This window comes from Nanorana parkeri, unplaced genomic scaffold (genome assembly GCF_000935625.1).
Source record: "Nanorana parkeri isolate BGI_ZX_2015 unplaced genomic scaffold, ASM93562v1 scaffold534, whole genome shotgun sequence".
NCBI classification, from domain to species: domain Eukaryota; kingdom Metazoa; phylum Chordata; class Amphibia; order Anura; family Dicroglossidae; genus Nanorana; species Nanorana parkeri.
In genome coordinates this window covers 100249-128102 of record NW_017306802.1, presented here as the reverse complement: position 1 = coordinate 128102, position 27854 = coordinate 100249, and the positions used below count along the sequence as shown (strand labels likewise).

General features: G+C 40.0%; 1 protein-coding gene across 1 annotated transcript in view; it reads right to left on the bottom strand.

Moving 5' to 3' along the window:
- The window catches only part of SESTD1 (SEC14 and spectrin domain containing 1), a 121050-nt gene that overhangs the window by 29549 nt on the left and 63647 nt on the right, over window positions 1-27854 (bottom strand). Inside the window, exons 5-11 of the mRNA XM_018561612.1 lie at window positions 20265-20378; window positions 16241-16354; window positions 14921-15018; window positions 9491-9584; window positions 7391-7454; window positions 7101-7113; window positions 6188-6194 (exon numbers count right to left, since the gene is read on the bottom strand). Of these exons, the coding sequence (XP_018417114.1) occupies window positions 6188-6194; window positions 7101-7113; window positions 7391-7454; window positions 9491-9584; window positions 14921-15018; window positions 16241-16354; window positions 20265-20378 (504 nt within the window). The remainder of the gene's footprint in view (window positions 1-6187; window positions 6195-7100; window positions 7114-7390; window positions 7455-9490; window positions 9585-14920; window positions 15019-16240; window positions 16355-20264; window positions 20379-27854) is intronic.

The window sequence follows — 27854 nt, the reverse complement described above, 5'->3', positions numbered from 1 at the left end:
AATTGCCTTTTGTGCTCAAGGTTTTAAGGTCCCCTGATATTATCTAATATCCGTACAGCAGCCCAACAAAAACATACTTTCTCAATACGCATTCTGGATCAATGGAAAAAGTAAGTAGAAGCCAATTAAACTACTGTGTATGGTTTCAGATTGTATATTCCAAGGACTGGAAACACCATACTACTGCCAGGGTTTTCCAATGCTATTGTATTCTACATAGCTTAGCGTGCCCATATGTTGAAGAGGGTGTATTCCAAAGTCCTAAAAATTGCTAGTCTCATAAATAACAGCGTGAGGTGGTTCAAAACCTGGTGAGGTTATTTAAAGGGAAATAAACCTGAATGCCCGAATCAACAATACTGTAGGGGCAACATATTTGAAAACTTTCTTTTCTCATATTAGACTTACTTCACAAAGCTAACAAACCAGTATACACATACGTATTTCGGAAAAAGTGAGTTATTTTGAGCTAGGCCCAATGAAGTTTCAAAATTGCAGTCAAATTGCTAAATCAGAGATCTGAATCTTTGTGTTAATGCTTTGTGAATTAAAGTGACATTAAACCCTCAGATTTTTTAACATAAAACAATACTGTAATGTGTGCCTTACTGTAATCCAAGGTTGTTTCCCTTCTCTTTGCTGCTCTTCCTTTTAAATCTGTATCTGTTCTCATGCTGGGCAGAACTTCTGTTTTGCAGCAGACTGCCTTGTCTCCAGAATGGATACACGGTGTCTGTGTATCCGTTTGTATAGGCTTGTAATCTGAGCCAGCACTACAGGAAGAGGCCCTGAGCTGAAAAGGGAAGTTCTTCCCAAGCATGAGAAGACATGAGGATTTAAAAGGAAGAGCAGCAAAGAGAAGGGAAACAACCATGGATTACAGTAAGGCACACATTACAGTATTGGTTTATGTAAAAAAAATCTGAGGGTTTAATGTCACTTTAAGTCTAATGTGTACAATCTACTAAGTCCCGGCTGTCATGATGAGGCAAGGCATGGGAAGGAAGAGGTGGGTTGGGGGGGTTATTGCCAAGGACCCAACTCAAACTGCATTAAATACTGGCAATGAGTCAAACTCTGTATTAGTACAAGAAAAAACATTTTCTTTGTGTGCAGAGTTAGTGCTTTATTAAAACATTGCATCAATTCATAAGTGCTTATGTGTCTTACTTTCTGCTCACTTTCCCCTCCCATCCATTCCCTAGTTTTACATAAATGATAATTTAGCTAGGTATATTGTTCATGAATAGATATTCTGCGAGAAGAACCGACATGGAGTTAAATCCATTGCGTATCTGCTGCTGCTAGTAATGTCATGTGGCTGACTTGGCACTGACAGACTCACGTTTCTCTGCTGTACCTCTGACGCATGCAGACTTGGATTAAGACTTCCAAGGATAAGCAGCTCTGTCAGTACAACCTAACCAAGTGACATTTCTTATAACTACAAAAGACATATTCCAGAGTGCAGATTACCCCCCTTCATCAAATTGCATCTTTGAACACAACTACTAAAAGAGAACCAGTCAGACAGTACCCATGTCCAATTGAACTTTTCCGCATTTTATAGTGTTAAAGTCTGGAAATAAAATTGGTATTTTATGTTATTGATCACCACAAGTCTTTAATGTTGACCAGGAAAAAATCTATATCGTTCCCCAAACAATTTACGAATACAACCGAAACTGTCTTGAATGCATAAATGTTTCCCCCTTTTTGATGTGAACTCCCAAATATGTTCTGGTGCTACAAACTGTCTTCATATGCCACATAATTACCTGAATGAAGTCACCCTGTGTGCAAATAAAGGTTCAAAATAAGTGCACAAGATTCTAAAGAGCCAAGAGCTTGCAAGACAAGATATCTAAACAAACAGCTTCATGAAGATCAAGAACTACTGAAATAAGTCCAGGATAAAAAGTTTCAGAGAAGCTGCAGTCAGGGTTATAAGAAAATAAGTTAAAAAAAAAATACATAAAATGTTGTACATCACTAAAAACGTTGTTAAACAAAAAAAGGAAAACTTTTGGAAAAGAAAAAAAAAGAAGGAATACGGCACAAATGCAACTCAGTGACCAGAGTTATAGGACCATTATTCAGAGCAGTAACCAAGACACTAATGATAGTTCTTAAAGCAGACCTTTACACTCAAAAATCTAATTCTACCAATACATTCCTCTATGTATGATGAATAACAACATAGACATGTCAGGTGTAAAATGCTGCGATTTTGAAATACTTACACTTGCAGAGCGTTAACTTCCTGCTTTGAAAAGGGCAAAATTACTTCCATTTGGCAAAGCAATGCACACTGGGATTGCTTTGTCATCAGCAGAGCATTGCTGGGAAATCTCATCTGTAATCTCATGAGGGAAAGGGAAATTTTCCTCCTCTGAGATGATGTGCATAGACACATGTCCTAGTCACATGTCTAGTCACGTGTCAGAAATCCAGGAAGTAATAGAAGAGCTAGTAATCTGCCCTTAATAATCATGGCCACTGTAAGAAGACTGGGAAGAAAAAGAGAACTAAGGTATGCAAAGAATACAAAACCGGCAATTATCTAGAAGTGTGTGTTTGTAGATTGTTATTACTAAACATTTCTAAAGATGTGTTTGTCGTTATTTTAAAGATATGGGTAAAGGTCCGCTTTAAGGGCTTGTTCACACGATGTCCGGAGCAGATCTGCAGACGTGGAGCTTTGCGTTTTTGACGCGTTCCAATAAAAAAATATATATATATTTTTGTTGCTGGAGTGGGGCTGTCAGTATGTTAGCTGCAGTGCAGTGCATTTTTGACGTGCTTCTGGACAAAATGTGACGTGCAGTATTTTTAGATTGTAAGCCCTCACGGGCAGGGCACTCCTTACCATCTTGACTTGAATTGTATTGTGATTGTAATGTCCTCCTTATATTGTAAAGCACTGCGCAAACCGTTGGCGCTATATAAATCCTGTATAATAATAATAATAATTTTCTCTGTCCTCACGGACTGCGCACATGAGAACTGTAGCCCATAAAACACACAGGGATACATTTTGGGTGCATGAGCGCACGGATCTGGTCCTGACAGAATCCGGACGTCGTGTGAACAAGCCCTAAAGGGTAAAAGCACTTTTAGGCCTTGTACATATGGCCTTCAGTATATGAAAGATCAGCGTGTACAACAAGGTTTTACAAACAGCTTGAAGCCGTTTAAATCCCTATATTGGATCTTAGAGGGTGCTTCAAAACAGTGATGTTCAGAGGCGTGTGGACTGTTACTTCTCAGAAGCTGCTAACAGGTTTCACCCAGCTTCAAAAAGCTTGCTGTACACACAGTTCTTAAATGCTATAGCCCATATGTGAAAGGCCTTATTATTAGTTGACCTCTGACGCCTTCTCCCACCATGCCTAACAAGTTATATACTGACTTGTCCAAGCCATGCAGAGCTTTTTGCTTTACAGCCTCATCAGTGCAGCACAGCCTCTTCATGAAAATCTTCACTGTTGGGTTCAGCTACTCCCAAGCATACACACAGCGGTCTCCACTAGTGATGGAGAGCCCGTCAGGAAGCTGACAGCCGACAGCGCCAATCACAGGTACTGAGACCTTTCCCGGTCTCTGCAGCTGCGGACCGGGCTTGGCACGTGGTGCTGCAAATCGGCAGTGAGGACCCAGCAAACAGAAGAGGTAAGGGTAAATAATTAATTAAAATAATTATTATTTGTAGCCTAATGTTGTATAAAATTGTTGCAGCAATGCACAATGGGACCCTCTATAGAGGACTACAAATCTCAGCAGTACTTTATACAGAAATGCTATTGTTATATAAAGTATTGCTGGGATGTGTAGTCCTCTATAGCCTGTGCCATTCTGCATTGCTGTAAATATTAGGGTTGCACTGATATATCGGCTGCCAAAAGATATCGGGCGCAATTGGCACTTTTGGCTAAATGCCAAAAGTGCAATTTTTCTGCTGATACAGCAGCGCATCCCTGTTTTCTTTCCTCCCCATTGGGCGCTGCTCTGTGTCCCAGCGGGGAGGAGAGAAAGTGACAGCCGGCCAAGCGCTGCGGGAGAAGAGCGATGTGTTTGTGATTGTTTTTTGGGGGGGGCAAAAAAAAAATCTTGCACCAGGGCCCTTTGTTCCTTAGGTCCGCCACTGGCTGCAAACACGCCCGAGCCCATCACTAGTCTCCACTCAATAAGTGAATAGTACACTGCTCATGCTGGGGCACCGACTTTCCATTGGAATATGTGGTTCATTTTTAGTCTTTGTGCTTTTCAACAGCAGTGGATGGGTAACTGATCAGGATTCTGGCCAAGATGGATTAAATCATTTACAAGACAAACAGAGAAAACCTGTTTCTATCTGCACAAACAACAGATTCAAACCCTAACTGTATCCAAAAGTTCTGCCTCTCCCGCTAACTGTATCCAAAATGTCCATGGACCAAAAAAACAAACAAAAAAAAGCACAGGTGTTCTGGTGTGCCGATGTTCAGGAGTGCTTTTTTGCCAATGCATGTGCACTGGGGTGCTACTGAAATTCACTGGCAACGCAACGCAACACAACATGCATACATTGCCCATGCACAATGTACCACACATTAACATGCAGGAAAACTTGTGTGCAAAAGCAAAAAAAAACCTTGGATTAAAATTCAAGAGAATTATTGCTCATATACAGTCATGTGAAAAAAAAGTACACCCTTTTTGAATTCTATGGTTTTAAGTATTAGGACATAATAAAAATCATCTGGTCCTTAGCAGGTCTTAATATTAGGTATATACAACAGCACATATTACACCCCGTCATTACTTTACAAAAAAAGCCAAAATAGAGAAGCCAAGTGTGAAAAACTAAGTACACCTTATGATTAAAAGGAGAACTATGGGGTTAAGGCTTTTCCCCATAGTTCTCCTTAGGGTAATGGGAGGAAACAAACTAGCGTCCTCCCGTCACCCTAGGCTCAGTATACCGTGAGCTGTAGCTTGCGGTATACTGAGACGCCGCAGCTGAAGCGGATCCTGACAATTGTGCCGGGATCCGCCTATCTAGAGGCAGAGTCAGAGCCAGCTGTCCCCGCCCCCCCCGCCAGTCAGCGCTGTCCCGTCACGGCAGAGAGCCGTGACAGGATCGAGAGGTGAGCGAATGCCGGTATGTGTTCGCTCACCTGCCAATCTACTGAGCCGACCTGTGACAGTCTCATTGTCACAGGTCGGCTAGAACTATGAGGTGAGTGAAAAGCACTCACCTCATAGTTCTCCTTTAAATAGCTTGTAGAACCACCTTTAGCAGCAATGACTTAAAGTAGTAATTTTCTCTATGACTATCAGTCTCTCACATCGTTGTGGAGGAATTTATTTCTTTACAATGTTTGTGGCTATTTGTTTATGCACAGCTCTCTTAAGGTCCCGCCACAGCATTTCAATAGAGCTGAGGTCTGTCCTTTGATTGGGCCATTGCAACACCTTGAGTCTTTTCTAGCCATTCTGTTGTAGATTTGCTGGTGTGTTTGGGATCATTGCCTGGTTGCATGACCAAATTTCGGCCAAGCTTTAGCTATTGGACAGATGGCCTTACATTTGATTCTAGAATACTTTGGTACAGAGAGGAGTTTATGGCCAACCCAATGACAGCAAGGTGCCCAGGTCCTGTGGCTGCAAAACAAGCCCAAACTATCACCCCTCCACCACTGTGCTTGTCAGCTCTAGTGCTGAGCATTATGGTGAAACATCTCCACTTTGGTCTTGTCTGTCCAAAGGACATTGTTCCAGAAGTCTTCTGGTTTGTCCAGAGGCAACTTTGCAAACCTAAGCCATGCTGCCAGATAAGAAGCTTTCACCTGGCAACCCTTCCAAACAAACCATATTTCTTCAGTCTTTTTCTAATTGTACGGTCATGAACTTTAACATGCTAACTGAGGCCCGTAGAGTCTAAGATGTAACGCTTTTTTGAAGTTTCTCTGAGGATGGCACAGACTGACTTTGGGGTGAATTTGCTGGGATGCCCACTGCTGGGTAGATTGGCAACTGTCTTGAATTTTTTCCACTTATGAAAAATCTCCCTCACTCTAGAATGATGGACTTTAAATTGTTTGGAAATGGCCCTATAACCCTTCCCAGACTGATGGGCAGCAACAATTGCTTCTCTAAGATCATTGCTAATGTCTTGCCTCCTTGACATTGTGTTAACATACACCTGCATGCTCCAGATCAGCAAACAGCTAAAACTTTGGCTTTTATAGAGGTGGTCATTCTTGCCGATGATCAATGAATCAAAGGCATTTGATTAGCAGCATCTGGCTGCTACTTGGCCTCTTAATCCTGTGATGGACTACAATTTCACGTTTGGTTTACTAATTTGTATTAAGATTGTAGCCCATCACAGAGGCGAGCTTGGAGCGGTGACTGCTTTACAACACACACGGGGACCATGGGGAACAGCAGGACAAATAGAAAGGGTGAATTTCCCCAGAAAGGGCACAAAAAGCAATTACAAATGTCACAGGGGTCTTAACCCTACTCTACCCCAAAAATGCCCATAAATATAATTTATGCTCACCATACAAAATTACCACAATTCTGCACATCAATTTATAACATACCAGCTGATCATTTAAAATGTAACTGGGGACATTTTTTGTTTGTTTTTGTTTCGGATAGAGTGGAGAGGGATTAAGACACCTCTCAGGTTTTCATTGCTGCCTGTGTCCTGGTTAGGGAGGTTCAGCCTCTGTTTGCCTTGATCATTTTTAATGACTGAAAGTGAAAGAAAATCCCAAATTATGGGTTGTCAACAGAACAGTAATAGATAGGAAATCTTCCAATGGGGACACTAGTCCTGTTGACTCTGCTGACCACCATTGATTTCCACCACTTTGGAGCGATTTCCTCTCACTTCTTGCTATGCCTAGTGGAAAGGAAGTGATTGGAAATCCCCAAAATGGGATACAGATGGAAAAAACTGACAGATGATAAAAGTCCTTCCTTACTCTATTAAAAAAAAAAAAAAAAAAAAAGGTTTCGGCTTAAGTTCTACTTTAAATCAGGATTGTGGTTTGTGGTTTATCCCAAAGAGCAGGTAGAAGGTGTGGCACTAAGAAGCAGCCGACACCTTTGCTGGGTCTGAAAAGTATAGTAAGCACAGCAGGAGAGGGTGATCAAAATACCAAATGCATGACTTTACAAATCTATTGGTAGATTTTAACATTTCAACTTTGTATTTACTAGTTCAGCCAGAGATGCCCTGTAAATAGTGCATATGAATAAACTTCCCCTTATTTCCCAGTCTCCTATCTTCTTATAAATCCTCCATTCAACAGCACAAAATCCCCACCTGCTCACAGCTCCTAGCTTTTAGCAGAGAAGTAGCTGTTATGACACATTTTGCTGACATCAGCACCTGTCAGGGAACTCTTATCATCACCAATCTCCATACACAGGGGTAGGAAACTTTGGCACTCCAGCTGTAGCAAAACAACAAATAATATCATGCCTCTAGGTGTCATGCCAGTAGCTTGTAATGCCTCATGGGACTTGTCTTTCCACAACAGCTGGAGTGCTGCGGTTACCTACCCCTGCTCTAATGATACAAATAATACAATCTACAAGAACTGTTGTATTGGAACCATTTTAGTTTTCTAGGCAAAGGCCCCAATATCTGTACAAAACTGTACTGTCGTTTTGTTTTAAGAGCTAGTAGAGACAACAGCAGCCCTTCCATTAAAACCTCAACAATTTAAAGCTGCCCTTTTCCCTGACATTTGTGGCTTTAAAACAATATTTATATTGATGGTTTGTACAAGTACTGTAACTTGAAAAGTGCATTAGGAAAAAGTAGTGGAAAGACTTTCTTAAATGGAATATTGATTCTCTCAGCAAGGGTGTAAAGATCGATAAGCAGCAGTTAAGATTTTCTAGTTAATGTATAGTCCCTTCCAGTTTACTCCAAACATCTCCAATTGGGAAGAGATTGTAACTCAAACCTTTGTAATGTGAAATCAAAGCTTAAATGCTGGGAAACCATGTTCTACTACTACAAATCATAAATAAGTAACGTTGCCTGTGCTATGATTCTGACTGCTTGAATACAATATCATACTGTTGGTCAGTAAAGGCTTAATAGTTTTGTCTGATATCTCCCTCTGCCTTATTCATCACTGACAATCTAATCTATATTGCTGCACTACAAAGCAGTGCATAATAGAACGAGTAAGGAAGATTACAAGACAGCTTTTCTATTAAAAGTAAATTACTCCCTCTGATGATCAAAACAGCACTGCATCAATATAAAACATGCCTCTGACCATTTCTCAGGTGTGCATCTCCTCTAAAGAGGAATCCAAGTACAAGTAAAGCTCAAACTTTTTTGGGGGGTTAGTTTTGGATAGAGTATTTTTATTGCTGTCTGTGTTTCCATTAGGGAGAGTCACCCTCTCCATTTGTCCAGGTGACTGTTATTAAAGGTAAAAGAAAATCCCAAATTTTTGGTTGTCAAAAGAACAGGAATACAAGGAAATCTTCTAATGGGGACACCAGCGTTGGTGACCCTGCTGAAAACCTGGGATTTCCCCGTATTTGGAGGGATTTCCTCTCACTTCCTGTTGTGGAAATTGAGGGAAATCTCCCCCAATGGGACACGGCAACAGCGCACAGAGATGAGGGTAATAAGAAGAATGTCTTTATTCCACATAAAATCATACACTTACATAAAGGTATATGTGGTCGTGCCCGTCACAGAGCCCTGAGAGGCAGTTTTTCCTAATTAAATCCACTGTGGTCAGTGGTATAGTTAAAGAGGGAGACAAAGAAGCCTGCTGGCCATTGTTTCAGGGGAGCGGACTCACTGGACTGTGTGACAGGAGCATCCACGTATTCATTGATGCATGTGTATGATTTTATTTGGACTAAAGACATTCTTCTTGTTACACTCAGATCTGTGAAAGGGGTTATAACCACCCCTTACTCTATCCAAAACCTATTAAAAAAAATGTTTAGCCTTCAGGTCCACTTTAACTCCCCATCTCTCACTCCTAGCTAGCGCCAACATCTCCTCCCTGGCTTCTTCCGAGTGCAGGGTCTATGGCTGTCTTGACTAGCCAGAAGGGATGAAGGAACTCTTGTTCATATGCACAGGAGTTTATCACTCATCCCAGCACAGAGGTGTGCCTAGTAAACCTAAGCTGCAGAATGATTTTGAAGCAGAGTCTTCATTAGACAAGTGGTTTCCAATGAAAAGAGATGGCCGCCATATGTTGCCTTCAGCTACTTTTCATGTTTTTAAGAGAAGCTTCTCAACAGGTGTTTAGAACATGTCTGGCTGCACAGATGCAGCAAACAAAACCTCTAAGCCTGAGGCTAAGCAGAGACTCTTATGTATCTCAGCAGATCCCTTATTTATTTTATCCCTTCAATTATTTCACCAAAAGGTAAAATATTAATCATAAAAAGCTGTGTAGGTTCTACTATTTTCATACGTGGCTCAGCATCACCACCAGCTGACTATGTTAATTCTCGAATAGAGCAGGAAATAGATCTTACCTGTTTGTAGAACAGTTTCTGGATCAACAGAGGGAAGATAATTGAAATCCATTGACCTTAAAATTATAAAATAAATGAGATATTTTATTTTGAGCATAAAATAATTATCCGCAGCACTGATTCTTCAAACTGTGATAAGAGAATTTAGAGTCTTGTATAGTCAAATACATACAGTATACACTGAGTGGCCAAATTATTATGATCACCTGACGTTTGTAGGCAAATTAGCTATAATTTCGCGCTGAAGTTGCTAGAAGGCCAGACCATTATAAATAGGAAAGCAGGTTGTTTACCACGACAGTAGAAGTTATTTTTTTTTCTGAAGATATGGGTAAACAACGCGATTTAACAGCCTTTGAACGTGGGATGATTGTTGGCGCTCGGAGCCATGGAGCGAGTATCAGCAAAACACCAGAATCCGTTAAATGGTCAAGAGCAGCTGTTGTTAAAGTGTTTAAAGACTGGACTGTCAGCCGAAAATCTGGGTCTGAACGTGCGAATTGTGGCCGTCAGCGACTAGTCAATGTTAGGGCAGAACGGAGAGTGGCAAGACTGGTACAAGACAACAGAAGGGCAACAGTGCATCAAATTACTGCAGATCTTAATCAGTGATCCTCTCAAATGATCTCTGAACGCACTGTTCACCGTACACTGCATCGTATGGGATATGGAAGCCGAAGGCCTGTTCGAACACCTTTGCTGCCTGCAGTTAACAAGATAAAACCTCTCCAATTCGCACAGGAACACAAGGTTTGGACAGTCGAGCATTGGAAAAAAAGTCATGTGGTCCGATGAATCATGTTTCCAGTTGCATCATGCAGATGGCAGAGTGAGAATTTGGCAGGAACAGCATGAAAGCATGCACCCCACATGCATGAGTACAACCCTTCAAGCTGGTGGGGGCAGTGTTATGGTTTGGGGCATGTTTTCCTGGCATGATTTGGGCCCTTTAATTCGTGTGGAACAACGTCTGAATAGCACAACATACCAAAGTATCGTTGCTGATCAAGTTCATCCTATCATGTTGATGGCGTATCCCAATGGAGATGGCTTCTTCCAACAAGACAATGCGCCATGCCACGGTGCTCGTATTGTGCAGGAGTGGTTTCAAGAACATGAGGGAGACTTTACCTTGCTTAGGTGGCCCCCACAATCACCAGATCTCAATCCAATTGAGCATTTGTGGGACGAAGTTGAAAGAGCCATCAGGCAGCTGGTTCCACAACCATCAAATCTCACAGAACTGGGCAGTGCTATTCATCAGGCATGGTGTCAGATTCCTCGCATCACCTTTCAACATCTAGTGGAGTTAATGCCAAGAAAAATCGCCGAAGTATTGAAGGCAAAAGGTGGCCCAACGAAGGACTGATGGGGTGGTCATAATAATCTGGCCACTCAGTATATATGTGAATTATTATTACTACATATGCCTGTGAATGTAGTTAGCCCTATGGAAATACTCTTTATCAATAAGTTATTGTTGTAAATACCTTGCTCCTATGTGTTTTTAATGGGGGCAGTCAAGCTTCCTAGTTAGAAAGTCATGGGGGAGGTGGGGGGGGTGAAATTAACAAAGACTGGCTCAGTCTCAGTGCACTTAAAATGTTTTGTGCAAATCTCAGGTAATCTTTCACTGGGATAATTCTAAATTGTCTCCTCTCCTTCATGCAGTGCTGTACCTTGGTGGCCATCACATCATTATACAAATCCATTCTTCAAACTAAAAATTTAAAGATTAAAATGTATCATAAGCCATTTTTTTGTTGTTTTAGTTTTGAGAAGAGTAGGGAATTATTCATACCTCTGTCAGGTCTTAAATAGATGCCAGAGTCCTGCTGGGCAGATTCACTCTCTCTGTTTGTGCTAGAGACTATTGTCACTGGGATTGAAAACGGGAAAAAATGGTCTAAGAGAGGATTTTCCTTACTTTGGAAAGATCTACTCTCAACTTCCCATTGTGTCGAGATAGGAAGTGAAGGAAGATCTCCACAATGGGAGACAGACAGCAAAAAGATAAAAAAATGGTCAGATGATTTACCATTCCCTATTTTAGCCATGACAAAAAAAAGGCTGGGCTTTAGATGCACTTTAATCTGTCCCTCTAGCACCTCTGCATTGCTCTATATAGATGTTCTTTAAATTGACAGATCAATTGAGAAGCACATGTTTTGGGCGGGACAAACAGATCTTCAACTTTCGCTTTATGAAGCTGTAATTTGCAAAAAAGAGAGCCCCCAGTTTCAGGGCCTACTGGATGCCCCAGAGATCTGGAGGTAGATGTGGGCATCTCTAGGTTCCTGCATTCCATCACAGTTTAAGCAAGTTAACATCATGGCAAATACACTTTAATCAATAAAGGATTTCTTCTCAGCAGCGGTTCAGCCATATTGCTGAGATGCAGAAGGACAATGTAGTGAGAATCTACAAATCTCTGTAAGAACTATATCTGTGAAAATATAACAGTATAAAATGACAAACCGCACAAATTACTGGTCACTAAAATATAAATTTTCCAGGAAATGTGTTTGCAGCACCTATGATACCTGTTTTTGTGTACTAGTAGGTATGCTCCAGGGGTTGCACAAGCACGAATATGAGACTTCCTAGTCCAACATCCTCCACCGGTGTACAGTTTCAATCAACAAATGAACACTTTACCTTCAAAGATACACCTTGTCCTTAAATGCATCTGTTATAAAGAATCAAGTGTAATTTAAAACACTTGAATGTGGTTGTCGATTGATTCAGGAAGAACACACGACATGACAGAGCTGTTATTAAATCACAATAGTCTGTTGTGGAAATTGAGGGCATTTCCTGAACTGCAGAATATCAGCTCCTACCAGTTACATCTACTATATCAAGTTTAAACTCTATTTAGACTCTATTTAGACTCTATTTATACAGATAAAAATGTTCAGCTATAGACAATATACCAAGAATATTGCATGCATATTATTTATATGATTTATAAACATGAATTTTATGGAAAAGGTCTGTAATCAAGTAAATTTAAAATATTAAATTTCAAGTAGGTGTTAAGTTCTAAATAATAACAATAGTAGCTGGTATTTTTACAAAAACTGCTCTGCTGTGAAAGACCGGTGTAAATAAGATTACACACACACTCACAAGGGCATAAATATTTCCCCACCACCACCATCTTTGCTGAGACAGCTGCACCTGAAATAGGCACTTTACATAGCACAGTGCTGGGTTTCCAATTGAAAGTCCTGCATGCTTTGCAAACTGAGTGCAATCAATGCACCCGACACTGGTCAGCCCTAACATTATGACCTCCTACTTAATATCATGTAGGTCCCCTTTTGCTGCCAAAAACAGCCCTGACCTGTTGAGGCATGGACTCCACTAAGCCCCTGGAGGTACACTGTGGTATATCACACCAAGCCGTCAGTAGCACATCCTGTAATTCCTGTAAATTGTGAGGTGGGGCCTCTATAGATTGGGCTTGTTATTACAGCACATCTCTCAAATGCTCCATTGGATAATAGATCTGGAGAATTTGAAATATAAGTCAACACCCTAAACCCGTTGCTGTGTTCTTCAAACAATTCTTGAACCATTATTGCAGTGTGGCAATGAGCATTATCCTGCTGAAAGAGGCCACTGCCATCAGGGAATACTGTTTCCTTGAAAGGGTGTACTTGGTCAGCAAATATGTTTAGGTAGATGGTATGTGTCATCCACATTAAAACGCTGTACCCAAGGTTTTCCAGCACCCTGACTGGTCCGCCGCTACACAGCACCATACGCAACGAACTGTGATGCACTATATGTTCAGACACCTTTGTAATGGAACCAGCATTAACTTTTTCAGCAATCTCATCTACAGTAGCTCTTCTACTGTATCAGACTTCAGGGGCCAGCCTTCGTTTCCCAATGTGCATCAATGAACCTTGGCCGCCCATGACCCTGTTGCCGGTTCACTGGTTTTCTTTCCTAGTACCACTTTTGGTAGGTCCTGACCACTGCAGACTGGGAACATCCTACAAGACCTGCAGTTTTGGAGTTGCTATGACCCGGTGTTCTAGCCATCATAATTAGGCCCGGTGTCAAAGTTGTTCAAATCCTTATGCTTGCCCATTTTTTCTGCTTCCAACAAAGGGACAAAATGTTCACTTTCTGCCTTTTTATTTATACCAGTATACGTGCTCATTAATATAGTAATAAGAACTGCAAAGTTCTGTATTTATGTTTACAGGTTTGGCTAGGACACAGAACTGGTGTGTCTATATGATTCTGATCTGGATAAGCTCTCCAAGTTAACATATATGGAATCAGTCACTTTCCAAGTATTCAATGTGTTGTTAAAAAGAAATCCAGTCTACTGGAAAAATGGGACATAGATTTATGTGAGGCCATTCCCTTTTCTACATGCCCACAGCTTCCTAAATACAATATTCTATAGTGTAATGAGAGGCAAGTTTTTATTTTCTTTTTTTGTTTCAGAACTACTCAGCAATGCCATGTAGAAGAAGAGTAAATATTGATGCAGAGGTCCTGTTTTCAGTTCCTCCTCACGTGCCTAATAAAACATGATTTTGTTGGAAATCCCTTTTTCAAATCCATGGGCCTCCAGACTCCACCTTTCTGGGCTCTCCACCAGATTTCATTTGTGGGAATTTGTGTCCAATCATTCTGATAGGTCAGGTACTTATGTTGGACAGGAAGAAGACCTGGCACACAATCAACATTCAAATTATCCCAAAGATGTTCAGTACGGTTGAGGTCAGGGCTCTGAGCAGACAACTTAATTTCCTCCACACCTGAATTTTCAAACAAAGCATTTATTTACCTTTTTGCCCATCAAATAATCCTTCCTAAACTCTTGCTACAAGGCTCAAAATGCACAATTTCCGAAAATACTGGTTACATATTTGGCAAAGACAACTTTCATATGTATATTTGAAGAAACTATAAGGCACATTTATGTTAACAGTAGTTAGTGAGTACAGAGCAAAAAAATGTAGAGAGTAAGGGGCATAATTATAGAGCAGTGAATGTGACATTCAAACATTTACTGCAGGTTCCATCCTAGGAAATAATTAGTTATTTGCTAGGGAGTACTTTTCTAAAATGTATCTGGTTTTTAATGCATTACTTACATGAGGCAGATTATATACACACACACACACTAAAATTTAACAAAAGACTACTGTGTTGCATACTTGCCACTGCTTTAGCCAAATGGAAGTCCCATGGGTTTTATAGAGAAACACATTTACTGATTGTAAATTTCCGTATACCCTTCCTCATTCTGCTCTTACTCTCTTTTTATGAAAGGCAGGCAGCACACATGGCTTCTAATAATGCCATTATGATGAGAGAGCTGAACAGGACAAGCAAAGTACAATCAGTTTGTTTCACAAACCTGTCTTTTTCGTTCTGATTTCCCTTATCGCTCCCATTGTTGATAACAGCAAGTTCATCCAGCAATGATGTGGATTCCTTTGTAAACTTCTCAAATACCTGAAATTCAGCAGAGAAAGCATTACATGCATCTCTGCAGTAAAAAGAGTTCCGCAGTAAATAGAGCTTATTGTGGCTTAAGATTAGAAGTATCTCATGATAAATGCAAACACTTATTTGTATGCCCACATAGGGGTCGATTTATTAAAACTGGAGAAAATTAAAAAAAAAGCACAAAATAGGGCTGTTGTCCATAACAATCAAAGAATATTCTTGCTCAACTTGTCCATAAAATTAGAGATGTAACTCTGTGGTCAACAACTTGTCTATTTTCCTTATTTTCCTTTCTATGTTTCAATTAACCATTCCTGCAGGGTACAGTAACCAAAGAAAGACAGATGTCTCATCATGAATGTCAGGGTATTGAGGCCTCTGCCTGTCCTCGGATGGCCTACATGTTCTGCTAAATAATTGGTCTGGTTAATTGTATAGTGGGAATGGGCAGCCCTGAAAGATAGTTTTAGCATGCTAAAAAATCTTGGAACGAATGGTATCTTTCAGTGAGCATAAGTACTCGTTACCAACTTATACATGACCTAACTGTTACTAGAGATGCCAGAGTTGCACCACGGGCTTTTATTGGGTTGAGTACAGCCAGCTTAAGAAGCTGACACTACAGAGCCCTGCAGAATAGACTTATCCTAGTGTCACCTAAGGCCTCATTCACACTATGCGATTTGTGATTCCTACGGCCGGAACCTACAAATTCCTGCTGGAAGAATCTCAAATTGCCCGCTTAGATGCAGCCGCTGTCACTCGTTCAAGTTAATGATGGAGTAAAAGTATACTTTGGTGCAGTTTCTACTGTAATGGCACTTTTGCACATAGGGCTACTTAGGGCTTCTCTTGTGATTACCACATTTTACTAATACCTGTTTGCTCCTACTAGCTATTGCACTCAGTGGCACTCTTTTTTGACATTTCACAGATCTGGAGAACAGTGAGCAAGTTTTAAAAAGTTCACTTTTTTCCAAATTAACAGCCTGTACTACCATAAGAAAGCACCACAGGTATAAAAGTAGATTGATTTTTAAATTTGATGCTTTCATTATCCTGCTTCACAACATGACTTTTTCCAGAAATAAAATTGAGTCTCAGCTTTAAAAAATATCTGATAGGTTTAGTTCACCCCGTTGATGACACACTGTGTTATAAATTAATATGCTTGCTCAGGTAATGCTACAAAGGAACAAGGTAAAAAAAATAGCCATCCTTTACTTACCAGCCTTTTGTTCAACCAGTCCATGTGGTCATAGGTAAGGCTTCCACCAAATTCTTCTGTGAGTTGTGAAGGTTCTATGTATCTGATAAGTTTGTTCCCAGATACTAGAATAACCTAAAGTGGACAACAAAGTGGGATATTTACAAGTCTGCTAGAATGAAACCAACACTTTTAGTCCGCATTCACGGAAATGTGTCAAATCGCTCCTGCACCTTATCGCATGACAAACCGCAAAAGGTGGGAACAGCCTCCATTGACTTCAATGCAAACCTATGTTTTGCGCGATATCGCGTGACTCAAACCGCGCGATAAATCGCTTAGGTGTGTAGCAGGCCTAAAGTTCACATCTACTTAAAGTTTAGTGGTCCTAAACATAAAATAATGATGTGCTTATTCCTTTCTCAGTATGCAAATATAAGGATGTCCTGTAACTGTATTTTATGAATTAATATTTTAAGAAAAAAACACAGAAAGCACAAACCGATTTAATAAAGGGTTTATTTCCCCAAGTGTAGGCTCGCTTAGACTCATGGGTTAACCTTCAGTTTGTAAACTTAATATCTGGGTTTTAGGATCTCCTACATGAACAGTGAACGTCACAATGCATAAATATTCCAGTTTAAGAAGTCTCTGGCTGTCAGCCAAAGAATTTGATTAAAACCATAATATTGGATATGGATGGAAAGGCGATTCTTCATACGCAGAAAATATCATCTAAATTCAAATTAATTTCATACTTTCACAGCTTGGTAGGTTTGACTGACTTCGTAGGCTGCCCTGAACCGATAATGCTTTTTAACCGTGGAGAAACATTTACATGTCTGATCAACTGATACACATTGCAAAAAAATAATTAGCAAGAGTAAGAGGTCAACAAAATTAGAATTTGTGGTGTCATTTTATAGCAGCACTAATAAAACAAAGTTAAGGTGATTCTTCATGCAAACATAACATGGCTTAAAAGGTCAGGTCCATCAAGAATGGATTTTTCTGCTGCTGTCACGGGCTCCCTGCTGATAGCTTCATAGAATTATATGGTGATCATACAGACAGAGACCCTGGTCCTGAACTGCTTGGCAACCAGGCACAAACACTGCAACAAAATGGCTGCAAGGAAAGACCCTTTGGAGAATTAACCCTACAAGCCGCAGTTGTGCTGATTTTGATAAAGTAACACATATGGGTCCACCTTCTAATTTTTTTCTTTGGAAAATCTATCAACTGGGGAAATCCAGATGAGTGAAAAACTGAAAAGTAGGGCAAATACACAAAAGTTGAAGTATGTTTACAGAGCAGAATAGGTATCTCCAAGAAAGGGCCTTCATAGTAGCTCATCACAACTCCGGGCTATAAAATAATAAGTGCACATCAGTTGGGGAAGAGTACACAATTTAAAATATACTGTACACAGAGGATCTCTTGGGAGCGAACATGGCTTTTTCCTTAGAGAACAGACTTAAGTACTCAAAATCAAAGCCAAACTGTCATACAGAATCTGAAAGATTTACCTGATCTTACAACTGTTAATAATTAAAACTGAAACAAATGGTTTGATTAGCTGCACACCCCTGATCTTTGCACATTCCTATTAGCAAGGTTATAATGCCAATTGTCATTTTCTTTGCAGAATCTGGTTCACTACTGTTAAGCCTAAAAAAGTTTCTTAACTAGCAGTGACAAAATGCTTTGAAAAGTGTTACAGCATGTTTTTTTAAATTATATTTTGCATCAGGGCTTCATTTATCAAAAGTAACTAAAGCTCACCTTACAAATTAAAAAACGGCAACATGGGATAATGTTGACTATAGCAACATGCCACCAATATGGTAATGTGGCACGGTTCTGATTCAATATCACTGCCCTCTGGCTAGCTGAGAAAGTTTAAAGTGAACATGTTCTCTACTATTAGCTCTGATTTGGCTTAGGGCCTTAATCCCACCAACTTGCCAACTCCTAACTTATTAAAGTGTCTTGCATAGCATCCTGCCCTTGGCCACAAGTCATTGCACTGAAGAGGCTTTTCTGGACAGCACTTTTCGTTTCTGATAGAGTAGAAGACAGGACCACTTTATCCATTTCAGCTTTTACACTGGTACACACCATATGGAGCTTTCTTTTGATGAATTGTCTTTCCGAAAGTATTTTAGATTTTTACCAATCACAGGGGAAAAAAAAAAAAACAATTTTTTCTACTGTGTTCGATATAGCGTAGAACTGAAAATATAAAGTTTAAATTTTGTTCTATGCTTTGTCCTGTTTAAAGTGCCTTTTTAATAAATGCAACACTAATAAAAAAATGAACAAACAAAACAAATAAAAACAAAAAGGTTTAAATATTATTGGTTTGATCTGCAAATTATCAGTAAATACAAAAGTAACAATGGTACTTTGTATCTCTGGCCTGTAATTTTAGAAGCCAAGAATGGCTGGCAAATACAGGTGGGGGCAAATTGAAAGAGGGGCAGAATATCAGGGAGTACTACAGAAGCCCCAAGTACTTTGATAACGTTTTTGGGCCGTTTGTAACGTGCCCAATGTCCACATCTGGTTAAAGGCTTAGGTTAGAAACTCTAAGGTTCTGAACTCTCAGGCCTCTTAAATCCCGTCCTTTTAAACGCCATTACAGGATAGCACATCTGCAGCATACTGTTACTAACACTTGACATCATTTGTTTTCAGTAGGATATTTTAAAAAAAAAAGACATGCAGAAAGATTTTCTTAGGCATGTTTGCACTGCAGTGCTTTTCTGCACAAATTATTAATGTCTTTGTGATCCTTATGAAAAACATGAATCTGTCATCAGAAGGCTTAAGGAAAATGCATTTCCAAAATTTGTGATCTCTGCTGTCAGTCATTAAAAAAAAAAAAGAAAAAGACTATTTTGCAGTCTCAGCAAGGCCAAAACACATTGAAATCAGCTTATATATATGAAAGTAGGTTGCCAGGGAGCTGTAAATACATATATTCAGTGCTGGAATTCAAACTAATAGGATTAGGGAGTTTAAAGGAATCAAATAGTTCAAACACCAAGAAACTTGACCTATTTCATCAAACGGAAAATTTTCTGCACACATACTGTATATATCTCCCATATTTATTGTAAAAGAAGAATACAGGAAGTAAAATTGAATTTTCATTTTCTCCACTAGTTTCAGCCTGATGTAAAGATTGCATGTTCAAATAAATAAAAATAATAATAATAATATAATAGCAGGTTCAATAGTTTAGAAGGGAGGGGTGATAAATAGTGGGTGTTTTATTTCCAATAAAAAGCTTAACTTAAAAGTAAAAGAAATAAAGAATACATTTGGATGTTGGACCTCGACAAAATGGCTACCACATTGAAGGTGGTTCCATAACAATGGAGATGGTGGGCAGGTTCAGTGGTTGGCTTCCCTGTACCCTTTAGCCCAGAAATGTGTACAGCCAGCCAGAGGCCGGAGGACTGGCTGGCCTCTACAGGCTGAACTGGGAAGGAGGTGATGTCACCAAAGGGAGGAGTAGGTGGCCAGAGAACTCAGAGGTACCAAGCTTAGCCTCTCCTCTCTGCATGCCCCTGTAAAGTTGAAAAGGGGGATAAGGGACACAGGAAGCAGTGGTGGAGTATGAAGTGGCAGAAAGGTGCTGTGTCTGGGGTGTTGGGGTGAAGTCTCTGGGGTGCTGGGTTGCAGAGAGATACATTATCAGGGTGCAGAGCGGCCCTCCCCCCTAAACTAACAAAAACCTCCTCTTGCACATATCTTAGATCAGTGAGTGATGAGATCCAGGAGGCGAGTGAAAATGTAGTTGGCCTTCAGGCCCCCTTGAGACCTTTCCATTGCAGTAAAGTATGTTTTACAGCAGTGGTACCACAAGTGACTCTGTGAGCTGTTCTGCAGTTACATTAATTCAGAATTGCACCGCAATACACAATTACAGCGGGTGCAAATGGACTGACACTGCAACACATCACAGCACATGTGCCTTAAATTGTGGTGCGTGGTGATTTCTTAAAATACTCAGGGAAAAAAAAAAACCCCATACCTCAAAACCTAGTCGGTCCTTTTCTTTCCAGAAGCAGAAGTGTGTCACTTTCTTATCCCAGAACTCATCTGGCTTTACAACACAAACAAGAGACACTTCAGCTGGTACAACATTCTGAAAGAAAACAAAAAAGGGAATTAGTGCGTTTTCAGGTAACAGGCTACAGTTCACAGTCTAACTGAGGTGCTTTATAAAAACATTGGTGGAGATGATGCCCAGAGCAACCAAATACGTTCACCTATTTGCCCAGTGTTTACCATTTAAAAAGGCACCACTTGGCTACCGTGCTTTTCACTGGAACGTCCCGTTTTCTTTTGAATTTAGCGTGGCTGTACATGTCTCCACCCCCACAGCCACATCATCCATTCACAGGGATCTGTGAATGGAAAGACTAAAGTCCCATCTGCCACATTATCAGATTTGTAGATCCCAATGAAGCAAAAGTGCCATGGATGTCAACACAGTTGCAGTCCAGTGTTTACTTCCTCCAGCCTCATAACAAAATGTTGGTGCCTCCATATATACCTTGGGCTGGGGTTGTAGGGGCCGGTGCATTGTGTACATGATGTACTGATTAAGGTTGCAATGGTCTGCAAGCTTCAATGCAATAATTAATAAAATTTACATTTTTATTATATTACTGTGGATGCATTTATTACATTTTTGAAAAGGTGGACTATGCCTTTGACTCGACAATTGAGGGAGACATGGAGACAATTTTTAATTCCTATTCTGCAAGTGTTAGTTTCATGGCTGTTATTCTTTCCCTCTTTCATTAACACTTTCTGTTCCTTACTTTGAACAATCATGGAAATAAGGATGTCCAACTTTACAGATATACCTAATTGTTACAGTCATTGACTTAAAAACTTTATTGAACTATCCTGACAGCAAGCATCTTCAAAAGGGGATTGGCAATGGCGGTCCCTGTGTGTGTTCAGGAAAGGTTTGCTTTTTAACACTTGTCTCAGACTTCAAAGCACCGTGGTTATTTAATTATGCTATAACAGGGCGGTTTTAGAATTGTTCACACCTCCTGACATATTGTTGGAAAATCAACATCTGCCTTGGCACATTAAATGCGATTGGATCAAGGTGATTGAGTTACCCGTGTGGCTATAAATTATCAAAGCTGAGGAAGCCATCAGATAATTGGTGAAAACATTTTAAAATTAGATAATTTATTTGGCTGTGACTAACTACTACTAGATATTCTTATTATTATACAGGATTTATATAGCGACAGTTTACTCAGTGTTGTACAATATAAGGAAGATATTGCAGTTACAATGCAAATCAAGACAAGATGGTAAAGAGGGCCCTGCCCATGAGAGCTTACCATCATGGTACCATGACATTGGTGGGGACTTAGATAAGGTTTGAAAGCATCTGACATACAGGCTGATTTTTAGAACAGTACACAGACAAAAAATAAAAAACCATGAAATGTTACAAAAGGACCACAGATGAGCCATTATTGATCATTCATATTCCAGTCCCTATTTTTATATATCATCAAGCTGCTACAAATTCCCTGCTGATGGTGGGGATACACATGGACATCAGAGAATTATCCAATTCATGTTTATTTTGCTCTTGTAATGTATTTCAATGTATGTATGTATGGCTCTCATGTACAGTACATTGCATGGACAAGTGCTCTATGTGGAGTCTTTGTTACATAGTATTTGAGGTTGAATAAAGACATTAGTCCATCAAGTCCAACCTATTAGGATCTCATTCTAGGAGTACCCGTACCCCTGTATATTACGGTCCCTTAAGAAATCGTCCAAAAGTTTCTTGAACAATTCCACATTATTTGCTGAAATCACCGCCTGTGGCAGTGAGTTCCAGACCCTAACTGATCTTACTGTGAAGAACCCCCTTCGCCCCTTGTGCTGGAATTTTTTTTCCACCAATTTTAGGTGATGGCCTCTAGTTTTTGTAACGGAGTTAATTTTAAACAGTTTATCGCTAATGTTGCTACCACCATTAAACATTTTGTACATGGAAATCATATCCCCCCTTAATCTCCTCACCTCTAATGTGAACATGTTTAAATTTAGTAGCCTCGTCTCGTAGCTCTGGTCCTCCATACCCCTAATTAGTTTGGTTGCCCTTCGCTGGACTTTTTCCAACTCAAGGACATCTTTTCTTAGTACTGGTGACCAGAACTGGACCGCGTACTCCAGATGAGGTCGAACCAATGATCTATAAAGTGGCAAAATTATAGACTTGTCCCTGCAATACATCCCCTTTTTAATACAGGACAAGACCCTGCTAGCTTTGTTTACAGCAGCCTGGCACTGCAAACTACCTTTCAGTTTGTGGTCTACAATGACCCCCAAATCCTTCTCCATTTCTGACTTCCCTAGCGGCATACCCATAATTGTATAACCCATTTGTTTATTTTTAATTCCAAAGTGCATCACTTTGCATTTATCGACATTAAACCTCATCTGCCACATCAATGCCCACTCCCCTATTCTATCCAGGTCCTCCTGTAATGTTATGGTGTTAATCACAGAACTACCTAAAACAGGGCTCAACAAATCCCAGGTGCCAGGTCACCAATGCAGCTAGAAATTGCATCCTGCTGCCTGGGCTTTTGTCACCTCTGTTGACAAAAGCGCGCTGCTGCCACAATGACTCTGCTGTTCTCTTCCCCGCTGCAGGCTCACAGACTGTCAGCGGTCTCTCCTCACAGGCTGTAATCAGCTGCAGTGGTCTGTGTCAGAGGGGACACAGATTGCTGTAGCCAATTACAGCCTGTGAGGAGAGACCGCTGGCAACCTGAGAGTCTGTATCACCCCATGCCGTCGCCCCTGCAGTGCCCCTGCTGCCGGCCGCCATGGGTCTCCAAACCAGAGGCCGGTAGCAATAGTCAGCCTGCTATTGGATATTTCAAATGGCAGTAGCCAATAGCAGGCTGGCTATTGTGTCCGTCAGTCAGCAGAGGAGGACCCGAAGTGGAACTTTCTATTTATATACTAGGAGAAAAAGAAATCAAAACAACTGTAAGGAGCGGATATATTTTTTTAATCACTGTTAAAAGTAAAACACTGCTGGTTTGCATTCATATTTTTACATGTTGTTTTACATATTCTTGTAGCTGTGTAGCTGTGTCATAGAGCATTATGGGATTCCTAATGAGAGAGCACAGCAGAATCGATTTGCTTTCAGATTCTCTCTCTGACTGAATCTTTGTTGTCACTTACATGAAAAGAGAAGGAAGAGATCAGGAAGAATTCTCTCCTCTAAATCATTAAGCTGTATGCACATTTGAGCTATTAAGATCAATTAAAAATGAAAATATATTTTTACTTTTTTCTGGCCTAATATAACATATACCAAAAGCTGCACATTCTCTTTAAAAATGTGATCGAATTATGCATGCAGTACATAGAATACATGACTAGAAACTATTTGATTCAACTAAATAAAGCATGGCATGGGCTTCACTTGTACAATGTACATTTAGCAGTACATTCTTCTGTAAGAGATTTATGATAAATATGTTCCTTCCCAACGGTGTGTTTACTGCAAACCGATAAAGTCTATTATACTCATTTCATAGGGAAAAATAAAAATACTTTGAATGGGTTAAATGATCCGTAGTGCATGATATGTAGCCCTGTACCCCCTTTTCCACTTACAGAGCTAGGTTATTGTTTTTCTTTTAAATAAATATTCATGTAATTTTATTAATATCTATCTACCTCATTTCCCACCCTCGGCTTATATTCAGGTCAATACTTTTTCCCATTTTTTTGTGGTAAAATTAGGTACCTCGGCTTATATTCGGGACGACTTATACTCGGGTATATAAAACCAAAAATTAAATTTTCAAATCTTAGACTACAGATGCATTATTTTTTCTTCTAGTAACTTGTATCTCCTCTAAATAAACTTCAAGAAGCTACTGATCGCATTCTGCAAAACAGATAAGAGCTTATCCATCTCTTCTGCTCCTGAGAGCTGCCAGATAAAACTATCAAACTCTATTAAACACTCGCCAACAGTGCCCAGCTGTTTCTATAAAGATCAAAATAAAAAGCTAAGCAAAAAATCTAATATTTCCCAGTTCAATAAACAAAATTATATTGCCTTCTCATCCAAATAAAAAAAAGGCAGATTTAAGTATATCCCAAAATTTCTCTGTTCCTACTTATCAAAGTCTAAGAGCTAAAAAACAAGGGAAAAGTTCTTAGAATATCAGATGGAGGGGAAACACAAAGCTCTCACTGTTTCCAGCAGTTCACATTTCAATCCATAATTCAGGCCCTACAGCTGGTAACAAAACACAGAGCTGAACTTTACACCAACCAATATCAATCACTGCAGTTTTAGAGCACTTAACTGCGTGTTGCCAAACAGCGGAAGCATTAAAAACCACCATTGTGGCCTAAGCCTGTCCTTTGCTAAAGCCTTGCACTAACAGTCCCCTATATACAGAACAGTGACATTCTGGGAACAAAGATCAGCTACAGAAAAGGTTCACTCAGTAATGGGGAGTGCCAACTACAGAAAAAAGAACAAGAGCTGAATGAGAACTCCATACAAATGGGGAAAAAAACATCTATCAATAAACACACTGAAAAAAAAAAGTAAGCTAAAGCTTATTTTGTCTTTACTTCTCTTTTGGGTCACAGGAGAATATTTACAAATGCACTCTTGAAACCCAAAGTCAGAATATAGTGGGCTACTGCTACTATATGCTGAGAGTGCAGAGCTGCACTGCCACGAGGAAAGATCACGGCAATATTGTCAGGATCCACCTTGCTGCCTGACTGACAGCTGGATCCGCCTATCTAGAGCCAGCTGTGTCCGTCTGTCTCTCTAATGAGCGCTGGAGGAACAGAGACAGGAGGGGGAATCCCTGCAGGGAGAAGTGACTGACCCTGAATGCTCGCTAAAGGGAGTAGACCACGAGCTAAGCGATCAGCACTTACATGATCGCTCAACTTTTGGTAAATAAAGCCAGCATCTGAAACCTGCAGTGTTCCACAGCGGCTAATAATATTAGGATGAGTATATTTTGCTCACCCAATAGTTCTTATTTAAAATAAAATTAAACTGTCCAGAAAAATATATTTTTTAAAACTGTTCAGTTAAAATGATTACTAATCCATTTTTATTTCTATCTTAAAGGGTTTCTAAACCCTCAGCTTTATTTGCATAGATCTACTGCTAGCAAGCAGTAGATCTATGCAAAAAGTTTAAAACAAAAAACGCTTTAACAGCGGTTTAAACTTACCTGCATCTTCCCTGCGCGCTCCCGTCCGAAAATGTGAAACCACTTGGGGCGGCCGCAAAGCATCTTGGGGCAGGCGTAGGCGCAGTTCACATTTTCGGCCGGGACGCGAGGAGAGACACAAGGAAAGTCTATGGACGCGTGCACCCCCATGCAGACACCGTGGGAGAGGAAGCGCCAGCAATCACAGAGGAGTCAGCACTGGATCGGAGACTCGCCGCAGCGCTAAAGAGAAGGCTGAAAACTACAGGAAAGAAGATGATCGGATTAAGAGACATAATTTAAGGTAAGTGCTTTTATTATGTTGTGTTGAGGCAAAAACATTTTTGCCTTTAATGTCACTTTAAACTTGTGTCTTACTGCTTTTTTTGCGCTATGAGCCAACAGACTACCTGCTTGTTTCAGGAATTTGCACCCACAACTGTGCTGCAGGTTCCAATTTCCAAGCAGCCGTGGGAAAGCCGTCCGTGATGCTGTGGAGGAGGTGACAGGAGGAAATTCTGCAGTGGAAACACATGTCATAGGGTGACAAAACTGCTCTTGTATAGAATCAGTCAAGGAAGTGTTGTTACCCTATGAGCAGAAGCCCCAAGGAAAGAAAGGTTAATAGATAAATTATATAATAAATCAAGCTTGCAGAAGAAAAGTAAAATGTGCCTAGGAGGCACTGGGGGTAAGTCATGTACAGACAGCTTACAGAACATGCCAATAACAAAGTGCTTAGAAGCATATATAAAAGCAATGTGGGAAGGGAAGGGAAGAGAGGAGAAGGATAGGAAATGTTTTTCCAGTGATAAGAACATATCCTTTGAAATGTACATCATGTGTGTGCCATCCGTGCATGCCAGCAGAAAGCTAGCCTAGGTGGCATGGACATTAAAGGCATGAAAGGTACGCCAAGGATGCTTCCTTTGATACACATCACATGAACCATTTATTTTAAAGTAGTAATAGGGTCTCTCTGAAACAAAACATCTTGAAAAATCTGTTCAGCAATGAAATGCTCCCGCCAACACATATCCATTCATACATCAATTGAGCTGAGGGAAATCTTGTAGGAAGTCCCAAAAGAACAAAAAATGTAATGTAAAACAAGAAGACTTCCCGCACCCTTTTATTCTTTGTGACAGGTCTACACAAGTATGGCCTGACTTTACATAGAAAATGTGACATTAAAAATGCTATTTGGCATTTAGCCTGCATTTACACCTGAGTGTATTTCCAGAAATTTGTAAGAATTTTAAAGCTTTTTTTGTGCATTTTTGCATGTTTTCTAGATGCCTAAACACAAATTGTAAAGCATTTTGCAAGCATCTTTGCACATTACTGCTTCAGAGGCTTCAGGCATCTTTGCTTCAGTCAACAGAACAACAATTCTAGAGAAGGAGAGCAGTCCTTCCGGCACAAAAATGCGCATAAATGCATGTGTTGCATATTTGCAGCTGTTTCCACAGAAGTTAATTGGTGCAACACAGCTCCCCCCCCCCACCCCCCCCAAAAAAAAGCAAATAAAAAAAGCTCATGTACCTTTTTGCGTTTTGAGCTTCAATTGACTGAGCATAGAGATGTGAAAAGCCAAAATGGAATTCTGAAGTTCAGCGTCGTCTTGTGTAGTGAAATGCAGAAAACCATGCGACAAAGCACTCAGGTGGAAATGGGGGGATTACTGCATGGTAAGGGAAAAAACATGTATTTGTGACACTATTGTTATAACAGCACTATAGGCTATTTCTTCAGCTTCTCAGATTGGTGGAAAACATGTCTGGAATAAAAAAAATTGCAATGGCATGGGTCTTGGGAATGCCCACTGTCTTCAAATCTCGATACCTTGCCATATATCCGCATGGCTTTGCTGTACAAAGTAGCCCCATATGTTTTCATGCATAACTCTAGTAGTCTCAAATGCATCCAAAGTGTTTCTGTGATCATTAAGTTAACGAGCACGCCGGATAAGAGCAAGACATAAAACTGTCAAACATAAAAGACTGTGCGTGACTGAGGCCACATAATCCTCCCACAATATATTACAAATTAGTTATAAATATTTTAGCGCTGCTAATAAGAAGACACTTAGTACATTAAATGCTGTATTTAATTTGTTTATTAATTTTCATTTTAACTGCTGAAGAGGAAGAAGAAAAAAAAAAGAATAGAAAAGTAATAAAGAAATAGCATTTCAGAAAATTCTACTTGGGTAACAGGAGAAGGATGGAGAATAAAACAGACAAATGATGTAGACCAAGGGAAATATGAACATAAAAAAAAGACCCGACTGTAAAAGCTGTTTAGCAGGAGACCGACTAATTCAAGTCAATAAGAATAACAACCATGATAAA